This window comes from Syzygium oleosum, unplaced genomic scaffold (genome assembly GCF_021117445.2).
Source record: "Syzygium oleosum isolate NSW1041296 unplaced genomic scaffold, Sole_v2.1 Sole_v2.07, whole genome shotgun sequence".
Classification (NCBI taxonomy): Eukaryota; Viridiplantae; Streptophyta; class Magnoliopsida; order Myrtales; family Myrtaceae; genus Syzygium; species Syzygium oleosum.
Window position 1 is genome coordinate 12712270 of NW_026607491.1, and position 15894 is coordinate 12728163.

At 42.2% G+C, this 15894-nt stretch overlaps 2 protein-coding genes across 4 annotated transcripts; one reads left to right on the plus strand and one right to left on the minus strand.

Annotated features, from left to right (window-relative positions):
• Nucleotides 1-257: 257 nt before the first annotated feature.
• Nucleotides 258-8069, plus strand: LOC115692250 (PH, RCC1 and FYVE domains-containing protein 1-like). Of its 3 annotated transcripts, none has more exons than XM_030619155.2 (9): nucleotides 258-492; nucleotides 1151-1237; nucleotides 2034-2123; nucleotides 2852-2932; nucleotides 3077-3268; nucleotides 3347-5467; nucleotides 6061-6207; nucleotides 6952-7325; nucleotides 7608-8069. In XM_030619155.2, exons 1-9 carry the CDS (start codon nucleotides 433-435, stop codon nucleotides 7738-7740), a joined length of 3285 nt encoding a protein of 1094 aa, XP_030475015.1. In that variant the 5' UTR covers nucleotides 258-432; the 3' UTR covers nucleotides 7741-8069. The 3 variants fall into 3 exon arrangements, with proteins under 3 accessions (XP_030475015.1, XP_030474944.1, XP_056169412.1); XM_030619084.2 differs by having other exon boundaries at nucleotides 285-492; nucleotides 3353-5467; XM_056313437.1 differs by lacking the exon at nucleotides 1151-1237 and having other exon boundaries at nucleotides 285-492.
• A 246-nt stretch (nucleotides 8070-8315) lies between these two features.
• LOC115692778 (F-box protein At3g54460) lies at nucleotides 8316-15231 on the minus strand. The gene is made up of 8 exons (XM_030619770.2): nucleotides 14369-15231; nucleotides 11679-14156; nucleotides 11375-11582; nucleotides 10989-11279; nucleotides 10844-10903; nucleotides 10089-10219; nucleotides 9268-9382; nucleotides 8316-8661 (listed from the first exon to the last, which is right to left on the minus strand). Exons 1-8 carry the CDS (start codon nucleotides 15145-15147, stop codon nucleotides 8515-8517), a joined length of 4209 nt encoding a protein of 1402 aa, XP_030475630.1. The 5' UTR covers nucleotides 15148-15231; the 3' UTR covers nucleotides 8316-8514.
• Nucleotides 15232-15894: the final 663 nt, after the last annotated feature.

The window sequence follows — 15894 nt, forward strand, 5'->3', positions numbered from 1 at the left end:
GCCAAATCCTCGGGCGAAACGGGACTCGGGTATCTTAGTAAACTCCAATCTCCCCTTTGTCATCTTCCCCCTTGCGATTTTCCTTCCCACGGTCGGCCGAAAGCTCCCCTCGCTCCAGCAGCTTCGTCCCTTAGGTCCCTTCGGATTCCCGCGGCCGCCGGATTGAGGAGCGGCGATCGGCATTCCCTCCCGAGCTCCCCGGTTTTCCCGGTTTCGGAGCGCGCCGCGGTCTCGATCTCGGCGGAGCTCGCCGCGCTCCCCCCGGGGCGGGGGGACCGTCTCGGCAATGTGGGGAGTCTGATTGGGTCCGGGGGGAGGTTTCGAGGGGAGGAGGACGAGTGGAGATGGCGAGGCGGACTGTTGCTTTTCGTTTCGGAGGTTCCTGCTGCGTCGGTGTTGTGGAGAGGTAGCCTTGGAGGTTCATGCGCGGCGATGAGGATGACTGCCGCGGATCAGTCCAAAGTGGGGCCGTTGGAGAGAGATATTGAGCTGGTAAGTGCTTTGGTTGTTGAAGTGATCGGAGTTCGATGCTGTCCTTTAATCTGTGGTCGAGGTTGAGCACTGAGTAGTGATTTTCGTTTTGGTCGATGGCTGTAGTAGTCAGCGGTTTGTGGAAATGACAGTTGAATTTTTTTTTTTTTTCCTGTTTAATAGCACTGGCCATGTGCTAGTTTAATTAGTTGTAGTGCTTGTTGATGAGATGGCTTTCCTTCTAGATTGTTAAAAGAAGATCGAATCATGGTGGCTTAGTAATTTGGGAGAGAGAAATGGTTGTCCGGTATCTCTGCTAAAGAAAGCTTATTTGTCCTCTAATTTTCCTTATAATTGCCAATGGCAAACTCTTTCGCCAATGTGAAATTGAAGTGCAACTGAGGAGCCCTTACTTTACGGCTCGTGCCTGATAGAATTGGTTGTTTCGAATTTGTAAACATCACCTACTGCTTTAGGTCCCCTAATTGAACATAGGATGACATTGGCACGTGCTAGCACGAAACAAGTAACAATCTTTTGGTACTGCATCCAACCGAGATTTCCTGTGCCATATTCTCCTATATCAAACGAACCTTTATGCGGTTTTGTTTCGGTGCTATTTTAGACTTTCAGAGATTTTTATAAACTTGATTAGGAATATTTGTTCGCCATACGACAGGCAATTACTGCGTTGAAAAAAGGTGCATGTCTGCTCAAGTACGGGCGCAGAGGGAAGCCCAAATTTTGTCCCTTCAGGCTGGCCAATGTAAGATTACGCCTTTCCCTTTTCTTCCTTGATATCTGACATCCACCTTGCTTCGCTCGTAACAAAATTCGCTGGTGTTCGGTGTATGTTTCTCCAATGGAACTTTTGAACATGAATCGAGCTATATATGGAAGTATTGCAAACCTCTCTCTGCAAAGTTGCCTCGGTGCATTATATGCATATTATCGACTTCTTTTTTTGCATTATTTTTAGACGTTCCCATGATAGTACATGGTGATTTATCTTGGATCCTGTTATGTAGTCATGATTCTAGTTTTTGCAGCCTGGGGTGAAATGCAGGTGGAAACTATCTAGACTTATAAGATATATCGGATTCATTGGCCACGCTGTAGAACGGCTAGGACTTAGATGGTGGCTCCAACATGCAGAAAAGTTATATGCATGCAGGGTACATCTCTGCATCGCATTGAATCTAGATCCATTCTGAAATCTAATGTGAAAGTGATGAAAGTCTACGTTTGTTATCTTTGATCGATTCACTGGTGTTAGACCCACACTGCCATGGGACTTCTTTTGGGCTCCTCCATGTGCCGTAATTCATATCGAAAAGGGGTGCGTCTAACATATATGTACATAGGTATGCATATAATTAAGTATTGTTGTTATCGTATTTCTACATACACATACACTTGTAGTCTCTTGATGTACAATCACTGGAATCATGCCATGCCTTTCCAATTATCCGGCCAATTATAACATTCTCCACAGATGAGTTATTTCTAGGTTGTACTCTCTAGTGGTTTATGAAACTGACTACATTCATAAATCTTTGCAGGATGAATCTGTTTTAATATGGCTCTCAGGCAAAGAAGAGAAGCATCTGAAGATAAATCACATCTCCAGAATAATACCAGGGCAGCGGACAGTAAGTTTCTTTTTAGGTTCTCTGAATATCTGCACAACCAATGTTGATGAAATATCTTGTCAGCAATGAGGAGAATAATAAGGGGAATAAAATTCAAGGTCTAATGTTGCATCCATTATTCCAAAATTCAGCCTGGACAATGATTGTTGCATTAAAATATTGAGCTTCAGTTCAGCCTGATACCTTAGATAAGTAAGATACAGCTAGGAAAAATATGCCATTTGCACAAATTATTCCAAGTAAAACAATCTTTTTGTCATTTCAACCAAGGTTGTCAATGCTTCCTTGCGTCATGCAGAATCTTCCAGCACCCGAAGAAAGTCCTTTGTAGTTTTTGTGATCTTTTTGTAGTTCTTAAGATTTATACGTGTATGATTTCCCTGTGATGCTCTTTCTCAAGGTCTTTTCCACCATTTCTTGCGTGTAAGTTGGTGAACATATTTCTATGAAGTTCTTAGATGCTTTTAATAGACTAGCCAGATGCGTTTCATGTATGTGTTTTCATGAGAAAGCCGTATCATGCTTTCAGTGCTTTTGGATCGTGTTTCTCCATGCACCAAGTGTTTACCTAATGAAGAATGTTCATTTGTTAATTAATTGGCATCCCCTTGATGTGGTTTCATGAAGAAAAAGCTGATGTAGAATCTCGGTGCCCCCTCCACATCAAAAGAATGTTCTTCTCTACGTCCTGATATACATACTAATTACTCATCATCTTGTTCTGACAGCCAATATTTCAGAGATATCCGCAACCTGAGAAGGAATATCAATCATTTTCACTCATATATGACGACAGATCGTTAGATTTGGTAATTTTTTTATTTATTTAATGTTTTTGTTCGTTTGTCTCTTTGTGGATCTTTAATTCCATCGTTCCATCCATTGAATTAATAATTTGACTTCTAGGCTGACATTTGTTCATCTTTTAACGCTCTCTTGTTAATGTTCGTCAGATTTGCAAGGATAAAGATGAAGCTGAAGTTTGGTTAACTGGTCTAAAAGCACTAATAACACGTCGCAATCATCAGAAGGTGAGAGGAGAATCAAGAAGTGGAGTTTCATCTGAAGCAACTAGTCCAAGAGCACAAGGGCAAAGTAGTTCAGCATTTAGCTCTCCATTTGCTAGTGGTGATAGTTCGCAGAAGGTGCATTGCTTTCTTCAAGTTTTGTGCATATCTAGACAGTTTTGCATGGAGATAAAAAACTTTATTTTTTGGTTCTAGGATCAGACCGACAATTCGTGCCTTCATACGCCAGTTGAAAGTCCGACAAAAATCGGTTTATCGAATGGATTGTCAGATGTGTCCTTATGTGCTCTTCCTCCCAAGATTTTCTATCCTTCAGAAACTGCATCTGGCTCTATTCATTCTCGCTCATCAGGGGGATCAGATGGAATGACTGGACGCATAAATGGAACCAATGTGGATGCATTTAGAGTGAGCTTATCAAGTGCTGTCAGTTCATCAAGCCATGGATCTGGTCATGATGAGGGTGATGCTTTAGGGGATGTTTTTTTCTGGGGGGAAGGCACTGGAGATGGCATTATGGGGGGCGGGGTCCATAGGATTGGTAGTTCTTCTGGGACTAAGGTGGACTCCTTGTTTCCCAAAGCCTTGGAATCTGCTGTAGTCCTTGATGTTCAGAATATAGCTTGTGGTAGACAGCACGCTGCTTTAGTTACCAAGCAAGGAGAGGTTTTCTCCTGGGGGAAGGAAATAGGAGGCAGGCTTGGACATGGTGTAGATTCTGACGTTGCACATCCAAAGCTTATAGAGGGACTCAAGAATGTGAATGTCGAGCTTGTTGCCTGTGGAGAGTACCATTCTTGTGCCGTTACCCTGGGCGGTGATCTATACACATGGGGTGGAAATTCTAGCAATTTCGGGGTCCTTGGACATGGAAGTGAATCAAGTCAGTGGGCTCCCAAAAAGTTAAATGGACCCTTGGAAGGAATACACGTCTCATCTATTTCATGTGGACCATGGCATACAGCGGTTGTAACTTCTGCAGGCCAATTGTTTACTTTTGGTGATGGAACTTTTGGTGTATTAGGACATGGAGATCGGACTAGTGTGTCAGTACCCAGGGAAGTGGAGTCCCTTAAGGGTCTTCGCACTGTCCGTGCAGCATGTGGTGTTTGGCACACTGCTGCTGTTGTTGAAGTTATGGTTGGGTCTTCAAGTTCCAGTAACTGCTCTTCTGGGAAGCTTTTTACCTGGGGCGATGGAGATAAAGGTCGACTTGGACATGGCGATAAGGAGGCAAAACTAGTGCCCACTTGTGTTGCGGCACTTGTTGAACCAAACTTCTGTCAGGTGGCTTGTGGTCACAGCCTAACTGTTGCACTAACCACGACTGGCCATGTTTACACTATGGGAAGCCCTGTTTATGGTCAGCTAGGAAATCCACAAGCTGACGGAAAGCTTCCTACCCGAGTTGATGGAAAACTCTTGAAAAACTTCGTCGAAGAAATAGCTTGTGGTGCTCATCATGTTGTAGTTTTAACTTCAAGAACGGAGGTTTATACTTGGGGAAAGGGCTTGAATGGTCGTTTAGGTCATGGGGATACGGATGACAGAAATTCCCCAATTCTTGTTGAGGCTTTAAAAGATAAACAAGTGAAAAGTGTAGTCTGTGGTGCTAATTTCACTGCAGCTATATGTCTTCACAAATGGGTCTCAGGTGTTGATCAATCAATGTGCTCGGGTTGCCGTCTTCCATTTAATTTCAAAAGAAAACGCCACAATTGTTACAATTGTGGACTTGTCTTTTGTCACTCGTGCAGTGGTAAAAAGTCGCTCAAAGCTTCCATGGCACCAAATCCTAACAAAGCATATCGAGTGTGTGATAGTTGTTTTGGAAAGCTTACTAGATCCCCTGACACTGACTCATCGTCTCATTCATCTCTGAGTAGGAGAGGAAGTATGAATCAGGGGCTAAATGGACTTATCGAAAAGAATGATAAATCTCTTATTCTGGTTGGAAGTAATTTTTCTGTAGATTTAAGTAAGAAAGTGGGGACAGAACCTTCCAGTAGATACAAGAAGCTGGATGTTAATGTAGGTCGTGTCTCACCTGTTCCAAATGGGGTTTTGAACAATGGATTATTGAACAGCTCGAAGTCTTGGAACCCAGTGTTTGGAACGTCCAAGAAGTTTTTCTCTGTTTCTCTTCCTGGATCAAGAATTGTTTCTAGAGCAACATCGCCAACATCCCGACGTTCAAGCCCACCTCGTGCTGCAACACCGACTCGTTCAGTTCTTACGCCATTCAAAGTTGTTGATGATGATGCCAAAAAGACAAATAGTAGCCTGAGTGAAGAAGTTCTTAAGCTGAGGTCTCAGGTATGGTAATCTTTTGCAACTTCAATCTGTGTGGGGAACCTTTCCAACCGTTCTTAGTTATATGGACTTTGTTTTAGCTCGTAAGCAAGAGCTTGCCTCTTTAATGGACATAGTTTGGTGAATACCTTGTCAAGTTAGTCATATTGGATTCTTAGGCGAAATAGGAAAAAGTTGCATTGGCAGAACCAAATAACTTGTAATTGCAAGTATTGTGTTTTCTACTAATGGCACCGAAGGTTTTGTGAGATTGGACATTTCTTTCAGTGCAATTTCTCACCTGGGTTGTCTGGCTTGTTTTATTAATGGGTCTATGACCCTTAGTGATGGGACAGGAGCCAAACACAAGAAAGTTCATATTTATTAGGACCTGGCACTTCACTAGCTAGATACAACATGGAAAGCACTTGCATGACAGGATAACATTGGCTTTTGCAGTTGCCCTTCTTTGTTGTTTTGTAAGCATAACTCTTTTGCTCCATATATATATGCTAGTTCAACATAGAGATGGAGTTTATGAGATTAGTGTTTCTAAGCGCTCTGTACTTTAGCTTTGAGAAATGCCCTTTTATAATTTGCCTATGATTGTGATGCAGGTCGAAGATCTCAATCGAAAAGCACAACTTCAAGAAGTTGAGCTGGAACAAACTAGAAAAGAGCTGCAAGAGGCTCTCATGATTGCTGAGCAAGAAAGTGCAAAGTGTAAGGCAGCTAAAGAAGTAATTAAGTCCCTCACGGCCCAGGTAAGCAATTGCCTCGAAGTCTTTGATCAGTTTATGATATTTCAGAGGGCAGCATCATTTGTTAGAATCAATTTGGGTTTTGGTGAAAGTTGGAAACTCAAGGAGGATTGTTTTCATAACTTTAGGTAGTCTATAGTCTTTTTGTTATAGCACCTAAGAATCCTTTTTCCCTCAGTTCTCTTGACAAATCTGGAGGGTTAAAACGAGCAAGTTTGAATCTAAAAGAAGGAAACATAAAATTTCTCTTCTGACTTGCTTGGACATCAATTACGGTGGAGGAATAACTAGATCTTCAAATTCAGAAAAGCAGGCAGTCAGAGAGTTGTGTGCTTTTATCATACTTACATACACACACACACACACATATATAATTATATATATTTCCTTTTCAGATGAAATGTCTCTTCAACATTATTGAATGTTGAAATATCGGTAAGCTTTTTTTATTCAATGATATTGAAATGTTGATAAGCTTATTGAGACATTATGATGTGAGCAATGTACTGTCCATAGAGTATCAGTGCAGCTCCACTTTTCACACATTTTTTGCAATCGCCGTCAACCTTTTAAGATCATTCAGCAAGTAACATCTCCATGGTTTTTCCTGGGCATTACTGAAAGCTTAGAAAAATAGCTGTCCTTAACAAACAGCACTGACTACCATTACTTGAGTTGCTGTTGTCTCCTACCTCTGGCGGGAAAATGTCACAAATTAAATGTGCATTTGCTCCTTTTCTTATGCAGTTGAAGGACGTGGCTGAAAGGTTACCTATGGGAACTGCTAGAAATTCCCCTCCCTCCGGTTTGTCTAGCCTTATTCTTCCCAATGATGACAAGTTCAGTGGAGCCAGCGAGCATGCGAGCTATACTGTTAGTTGCCATGAACCAGATGAGAATGGATCGAATGGGCTTGTGATGCCTGACCCCTCAAGTGACAATGGTAACTCCATTTCAAAGCACCCTGAGCAGACATCTGAAGCAATGGCGAGGAACAAAACCAGAGGGCCAAAAGTTGAATCTGGGAACGGAGATTGGGTTGAGCAAGACGAGCCAGGTGTTTACATCACCTTTGTGTTGCTGCCCGGAGGCATCAAGGATCTTAAGCGTGTCCGTTTCAGGTATATGGAACTGATAAACCAACACTCCCCTGCAAACCTCTCTCTATCTCTCTCTCTCTGTCTCTCTGTCTCTCTGTCTCTCTCTCTCTCTCTCTCACACACTAAGGATCATGTTTGCAAACTGAAAACAGAGCTTCTAGGTCACAAATGACTGGATATTCTAGTATAGACTGGAGAGCACTATACACTTGATCTTTTACCGTTTGTTACCTAGGATTAAACTACTCGTTCATGCTCGGCAATTGCTAACCGTTTCTGATTTTCTTCTTCTGTCTGCTTTAGCCGGAAGCGCTTTACCGAGAAACAAGCAGAACAGTGGTGGGCAGCTAACAGGAGTAGAGTTTATCAGCAATACAATGTGCCGATGGCAGACAAGTCGTCCACTGTTTTCGGGAAAGAAATGCTTGCTCACTGATATGAGGTGGAAGCAGGCTTCAGGGAAAAAAAAGAAAAACATGAAGTTGGTGATCCTCCGGAGGGTCATTTTATCTCGAGGAAAGAATTAATCTCTTCAATTTTTGTTTCTTGAGCGAGTGATGGCGTGTTTGTTTTTTCACCCCCTCCGCCTCATCCCCCCGTTCCGCCGCCGCCCATTTGCCCGTCCTCTCTGCCACGTAATTGACCCTTTGCAATAGGAAATCAGAATTTGTAAATTCTTTGTAAGTAGGCCTGTGCACTTAACTCAGAACACGCTGAATTGTAAATTTGTCACATGAATCCCAATCTTTTCTTGGTCCGTCGGACGACCCTCCAGGTGATTTCCTTGCGGATGATTATTTCAAAGTTTCCAGTGATCGGATTTCATTGATTTATTTGGATTTGCTAAATTTACAATTCAGCGTCGAATAGAACCAACGCTGATATAACATCTTCTTACAAGTTACAACAGTCAACTTAATAACATCAGACATGGCAACTTGGGAGTTATTTCTTACGTTAAGCAATAGAAAATGTACCGACATTGATTTGTCGAGGTCTACTAACAAGTCGTAAAGGAACTTAGAAGATGATTAACTTTTTATAAGTTTTGAAACATCCAAGCAAAAAGAATATCAACAAAAAGTATTGACAGCTACTGATGATTCCTAGAGAACGAATGAAGAAGAATATGATCTCCCCCCACGCCAGAAGCTAAAACTCAAGGGTTGCCTTGGATGAGGTAAACCAATTAAAACTGTCAAAAATTAGTTCATGAATCACATTTTGTCCGAATACATTTGAGACGGGATAAATAATTGCTTCCAGCAAAGTCATGCAAGGTACGATGAGCTCGCTGTCCCTCGTGATCAGGCTTACATGCTTGCTCTTTCAAGAATCTTCTACACGAATCTGCATCCTGAAGGAACATGAGTGACCACAAGAAACAGGTGAGAAATCAGTGCAAAACCGGAGAAAAGTGTCTGATAAGGAAAATGGAAACAAGCAGAAAAGGCGAACTGTTCTAAATGGACCGAGGCTCAAAGAAGATATCATAATGGAAGTAGACTACAAGAAACCAAGATGCGGTATACAGCCCTTGCTCCTGATGAAGGCCGTGAAGAAGATTCATGGACCCACTACTCCGAATTGGTGGAAATATAGACGCTACGTGTACAGTCAACATCCCTGCAAGAGTAATCTCACGTACAGATACACATGCAGTCCATGCAAAAGATATGCTCAAGAACAAATCATACACTGAATTATTCAGAAGCACACTTTCATTCATGAAGACGATATGGTTCAACACAATTGGTTCATTAAAGATCCAAAAGAGTAGATGTCTTCCAATGTTAATAACATGAACTTCACGTCCCCAAGCTCTTTCCTCCCTCCCTCTTACATTATCCTGTCAACCAACTCTACTTCTGAAGATTGAGCAGAGATTCTTCCCAAAGAAATACCTACATCTCACCCAAATAAAGTAGACCGCCACTTCCAGTCAAGTCAAAGAAAAGAATACCTGTAAAAATTCCAACATTTGTTGTTCAATAGTGCCACACATTGCCAAAGTTTCCACGTAAATAGGACGAGTAGCACCCATTCGATGAGCACGACTGATAACTTGCTCTTCCATGCTGAGAAAGTTCAAAGAGAGAATAAGTCCCATTTCCACCAGTAAAATTCAGTAAATAAATTCAGTAATAAGAGACTGGAATAAATGAGGGCCATATAAATGTAATATCATTAGTCTACTTAGATTGTGAAGGTAAGATAATGTAATCAGAACTATAGAGGCAACTTGAAGGGCACAACCAGAACTCATATAATGTAATATCAGTAGGAATTGATCTATGGATGTGTTGCATCTCGCATATTCAATAGTGTTCAGATTCTGCCTAAATAATTGATTACCGAAGTCAAGTGAAACTTCATGAATTAAAAAGGACATACAAAAGACAAAAAATTAGTGCTAGCAAACAGTTCAGTACCATTCAGAATTCTCACACACTTCTCGCACAAAGGTTAGAGAAACTGACATTTTAAGCATCTGTCCAAATGGTAAGTGAATATTTGTATACAGAGTAAAAAATGGAGTCATGCTTATATCAAGCTCATGGCATAAGGGGCGATGCGTGTTTTTTCTTCCCCATGCCCAGGAAGAGAAATTTTAATTTTTTGAACCACCAAAAGTCAGCAGCAGTTGAGGTGCATTGGCATCTTGGTTCACTGGAAAGACAGTACTCCATGCATGTAGTGTTCAGAAAAGGAATAGGTGATAAGCAATAAAAGAGTAACAGATGAGTGCCAACTGATGAGGGCAAGATAAATCCCACGATGTACCTCTTATCCCAAATGGGTTCCATTAAAAATACATGTGTCACGAAACTCAAGTCTAGACCCAGTGCAGCACTTCCATCCATTAAGAGGGCCATGCAGCTCGCATCATGCTGGAATTTTGCGAGTGCCTTCATCTGAATAAGTAAAGAGTATATTAGTTTCACTGCATCAAATACAGTTTGACCGCATCAGATATTTTTGTCCGTTTAAAGTAGCTTTATTTACTTTTATTATATCACGAAGAGCATGCGCATGACTTTTTTGAAACACAAAATGCTTGAAAATAAAAAAATTTACATAAAACTGATATGTAAATTTGCATATAATTTTTTTAATAAATTTTTAAAATTTCAATGCTATTTTGAATTATGTTAGAAAAGTGAAAAGTCGCTTTTAGCTTTTCTTTTAGCCAAAACAAACACGCCTGAATAGGAAATTACTATTGTAAATTTTGTATAGACCACCGCCAATTGCTCTAAATGCTTGACATTGCCCCTCATGTGTAGGCATAATGTAATATTTAAATACTATAACATTGCCCCTCACGTAAAGGCTGGACTTTGACCTAAGACTAAAACATGAAAATATATAATGGGGAGGAAAACAACAGGCCTGAAAAGATTTGAACTCAAAATCTCCTGATCGGATACCATAAAATTTTGTGGAATCACTAACAACCGGTTTAAAGGCTTAAGTTGTCAAATGAAGGTATTATTTAAAATTTGAATACTCCAACAATTACTAAGACAAGAGCTTACCTTGTTGCTCGAGTGCATTGGACTATACATGCCAGCAAAACTAATACCAGCAAACATCAACTGGTCAAAGAAATAAAGCACATGGTCATCACTAATATATTAAAAATCACAGAGTCATTAAAATATGACTGCAAATTATAAATACCTGCTGCTCAATTACATGTATATGCTCCAGAAACTGAGAGAAAATTATAACCTTCTCTGTGATTATCCTGTGTGAATCTGTCATAGAACTGGACTGATCACCCTGCGTTAATAATACCTTTGAGCTATTCGAAAGTGAAGGGTTTGCTTGCTCCTGAAAGTTCACAGCACTAGAGTTGCCACTTGTAAATTGACAACTACTTCCAGTGGCACCTTGCAACCTTCTCAATTTCTCTACCAGATAAGTAACTTTACTGCTTGATGTTGACTGCCAATCTGGATCCCAGTCATCCTGGATACCAACATACACTATGTCTCAGCATATATCATTCAAGGACCAAATAAATAAGCAGATGCAAAACTACATTTCGAGAAAAGACAGCCTGCCTGTTTGTAAGAAGGTTGTAACTCAATAAGATCTTTGGGCACAGGCCACTTCGGATTTGGATTTTCTGGCCGGGCTTCAGGAGTCTGCATCTCATATGAGTAACCACACCCAGGAACAGTACATCTTTCACTGCTCAACGCAACACAATCAAGGCAAAGGAGATGCTTACATGGGGTAATAATAGGTAGTCTACACCATTCCTCGCACCTAATGGGGGAAAAAACAGAGGAGTCCAGGTCAGTAATCTAAATAGCAATGACACAATCCACTAAGCCACGTGAAATGGCAAAAGCAGAAATTTACCTGAGGCAATCACCACCGCGGAGGAGATGATATTTTAGCAAAGCGTACTCTTCGGACAGAGGATCCAGACCATATTGCAATAGAATATCCATTGTCTCTTGAATATCCTCACCGGCATCCATTACTTTAATGTGTCCAGCAACACAGCAAGACAGCCTCACATTTCTAATAGTGGTACAACGGAACTTCCATTGCTTTGGATTTAACAAGCTCTCAACATGTGACGGATCATTCCAGTCAGCCATTAGTATATTGCGACGAACAGTAACTACCAATTCATTGTAACTTTTAGCGTGTTGCTCAGTGAAGTTAAGAAATGTAACTTTCTTTATGCAAGGTGGGATGGCCAGCAAATCTTTCTTTCTTGCACTTATCATGCACCTACAAAGTACTTCCAGCAAGCGTGATCGACCCTCCTCCATCTCTGCTTCAAATGGCCTGAGGATGCCCGTTTCCCATGATTTCTGATTCTGCCCATATGCTTCCTCATGAAGGAACCTTAACATTATTTGAAGATGCGACAACTGACTGCTGGGTGTGTTCGGGGTGGGAGTTCCGGTCAGTATCCAACGACTGCAAGCCATCAATGATATAGCCATTTGCAGTTTATTTGTTAAATTAAGACTTGACCCCAGAGTGTGTCCCTCGTCCAACATGATCCTAAGCCAATGCACTTCCTTCAGTACACTTCTCTTATGAGGAGCCCATTCTGCACTTAAACGGTTGAAGGTAGTTATAACGACGTCATAGTCCCATGCAAGGTTATGCGGAGAAATCCTTCTTCGGTCGGTCAAGACATAGACCCTTAATTGACTAGGTCTAACATGCTTCTGGATTTGAGTTTTCCAGTGGTCAACCAAATTTCGCGGAACAACTATGAGTGTAGCTCTGGACAAATATAACCTGACGGAATTCAACGGCTCAGAGAGAGCAGTTTTTAGAGCATGCACATCAAATTCCAAATGCTCAAGACTTTTTGGGTAGTGCCACCTGCAAACATTTTTTTCAATCCTCCTTAAAAGGCCAAATGATTGGAATATTTGGTGGTAGCCAGAAGCATATTGAACAGATACTGTACAAGGGCTTCTTAGACCGACAGTCTCCATTTGTGATAGTTTGTCCTGAGATAGATTAGCCAACCAATGGAGAGCTTTTCTAGTGTGGGAATTTATCAATGTATAGTGATCCTTAAGCACACTTTTGAAGAAACGTATATTTTCGTCCTTCCCCACTATTGTCCCTTTTGAACAAAAACCTCTTAAGTCAGTAATTGGTTGGGAATTATCCCAAGTTTCTTCTGGAGTGCTACAACTCTGATACATTGGGTCAGCATTCATACTGCAAAACCATGCAGTACCCACTTCAGCTACAAATTTCTCCGCAACCTTGCGCCACTTGTGACAAGAATTGCACTGGATCCATGTGTCGGTAAATATTGGAGAATCCATCATAACATTAGCCGGCCTCTTGCGACCATGTGGCAGCACTGATGGAGTACCGTCTAGCTTTTCATCAGAACTACAACTACCACCATCTTTCGCAGCATACTCCATTTGACTTGAGTAATGATTTCTATCTTCAAATTGCTCTTCGTATCTTGATATCAGATTTTTCCGAATGCGATTCAAGCTCCTGGTGCAGCGGTTCCCACCATCAGCAGGCTCTGAATACACAACTGGTGGTGTCGAACTTTGCTTGTCAAAAGCCATTGAACAAGCTCTTTTAGGTGAAGGACCACCCACATAACTACCACGAAGTTCATAATAACCGCACCTCTGATCTCCATTATGCTTACACCAAATCACCTGCTCCCCATCAGGTGGATCCGATAGTGTTCCCTGTGTTTTCAGAATAAGGGTGAGTGATGTTATGGTCTTGCCTAAACCAGGTTCATCGCAGAACATTCCCCCTCGGAAATCCTTGATCGTAGGCGCTTTCCCGGTTATGACTTCACCAGAAGCGGAATTCACAGAGAAAGTAAATCCATCTTCTGTTAAAAATTCTTTGTACAGAGGATGCAGCAGGGACTCCACATTCCGTTCACGCTGTAACATCCACTCAACTGCAGCCTGCTGGTGGGGAAAGAGTTTAAGTTTCACACATGGCATGATAGACGCAGCCAGGGACCTCAAACGTCGGCAAGTTGCAGCGACCCTAATAAGGTCTAATGGGGCTAACACTGTCAAAACACCAACAATAACATCATCAGGCAATTCCCAAATCCCAGATCCACGAGAGTTATTGTCTGGTTGTATTCTTGAAGAATCAAGACCCTCTCTTTTGGTTAGACTGGGCAAACTCTTGAAAATTTCATGAAGATCAAATAGCCTTTTCTTTGAAGATTCAGGGATAAGAGTATGCAGGTTGCATCTAAGAACATGGCAATCGGGGAGATTCCAGATGCTCTCGTCATGTGAACAAGCACTGTCAGAGTAATCTCCATTACGAAGCAGCGTACTCCTCTCTCCCCAGTCACACCTGCACAAAGGCATTTTTAACTTGTGCTAACAAGATCGACAAAAGCCAGATTTCTAATTACAATACAGAAAAACGTATGCTATGAATGAATCAAAATGCAATGCCAAAAATAGAAACTAGCAGCTCTAGCAGCCTTTCTCTCGACTGAGTCTACTCATTCCCAAAGGACCTATGAGTTCTTTTTAAGTAACATAAAGTATCCAGGTAGAAACCTCAAATGTCGGAAAAGGGCACCCGCTGTGGATCTCGAACGTGGGAACTGCCATCCGGACAAAACTGCAAACGGTAGGTAAACATCCACCAAGACTACGACTCTCGTCTCTCCGTGGTCATCCACCACAGCCCGGACCAACCGTGCCATTACGTTCAAGCACTTACCATTGGACAGCGCGTGAATCTGGCGGACTATGCTCATGCTCCCATGTACCAATCCAATTCTACTCGCTCTCCTCCTCCTAAAACCCCCGCCGCTCTCCCTCTCGAAAGCCTCGACTTTCACCGCTCCCCCAGGCGTCCATTCCGCGTCCATCAACGCCTCCGCATTCGAACTACGACCGCTCCCTCGCTCGTGACCCTCGCAGCTCCCAACCCCGCAGGGCAAACCGCCGCAATCCTCACGCGGCGCGTCGGCGCCCTCGCTTCCCGGGGTGCAAATCTCGCCGCCAACCGGCGCTTCCCCGGTCACATTCCCCTCGCACCGCCCTAGCCGGCCACGTCCGCCCGGCTTCTCGCCAGAAGCATCGCGATCGGAGAATTCCAGCCCCGGCCGCCTCGAATCGATGGTCGACAGCACGACGCCGCCCTCGGTCCGGAAGCCGACCTCGTCGCCTTCGCCGAAGAGGAAGCAGCGGGCGTTGCGCGGGAGGGCCCCGACAGGGGGCGGCGGCGGCTCGACCCTGAGGACCGCGCAGACGAAGCCGCAGAGCTTGTGGTCGCGCATCCACTCGTCGGAAGGCTCGCCGGAAAGCTCGCCGGAAAGCTCGCCGTCCATGTGCCTCGATCGATTGCGAAACTTTGAAGGGTGAAGCGCCAATGGATGGTGGCTTCACTGTGGTTTTGGGGGAAAAATAGAAGAAGAGATAGAGAGAGAGAGAGAGAGAGAGAGAGTCGCTTGTTTCGAGGACATGGGAATGCCCGAAACGGCGGCGTTTTTACGTCCCCCGGATTTGACCGTCGATTTAGGTCAACAATCGACGGTCAATAGGCCGTGGTATCTCTTTTTTATAAGTTTGCTTCTATAAGACTTTCCAATTTTGCAACTTACAAGATTTAAAAAAAATTTATATTCGGTTTTTTTGGGTTTTGTTTAGGATTAATATCACGAAAAATCTCAAACTGGTACTTTTGTGACAGATTTACCTCAAACTTGACATATATATATTTTTTATAAATTTGCTTCTATAAGAATTTCCAATTTTGTAACTTCCTTATGGTCATGACTCTCAAGATTAAATTTTTTTATTGCTCTTCTGATTCTTTTTTTTTATTTTTTGCTTTTGTTTATGCAAAACTTGATATTTTATCCTTTGCTTAGCACTCTCAAAAGGGAAATTTGAGACCGGGTCACTCTATGTATAAAGAGAGGAGATTTCCCCCATTTTAAGTTGGGTTAATACCTTTGACAAAAAAAAAATTGGGTTAATACCACGAAAAACTTCAAACTTATAGACTTATGACAAATTTATCAAAAACTAATATTTTAACTATCAAAAATTCAAAACTGGTATACATGTAACAA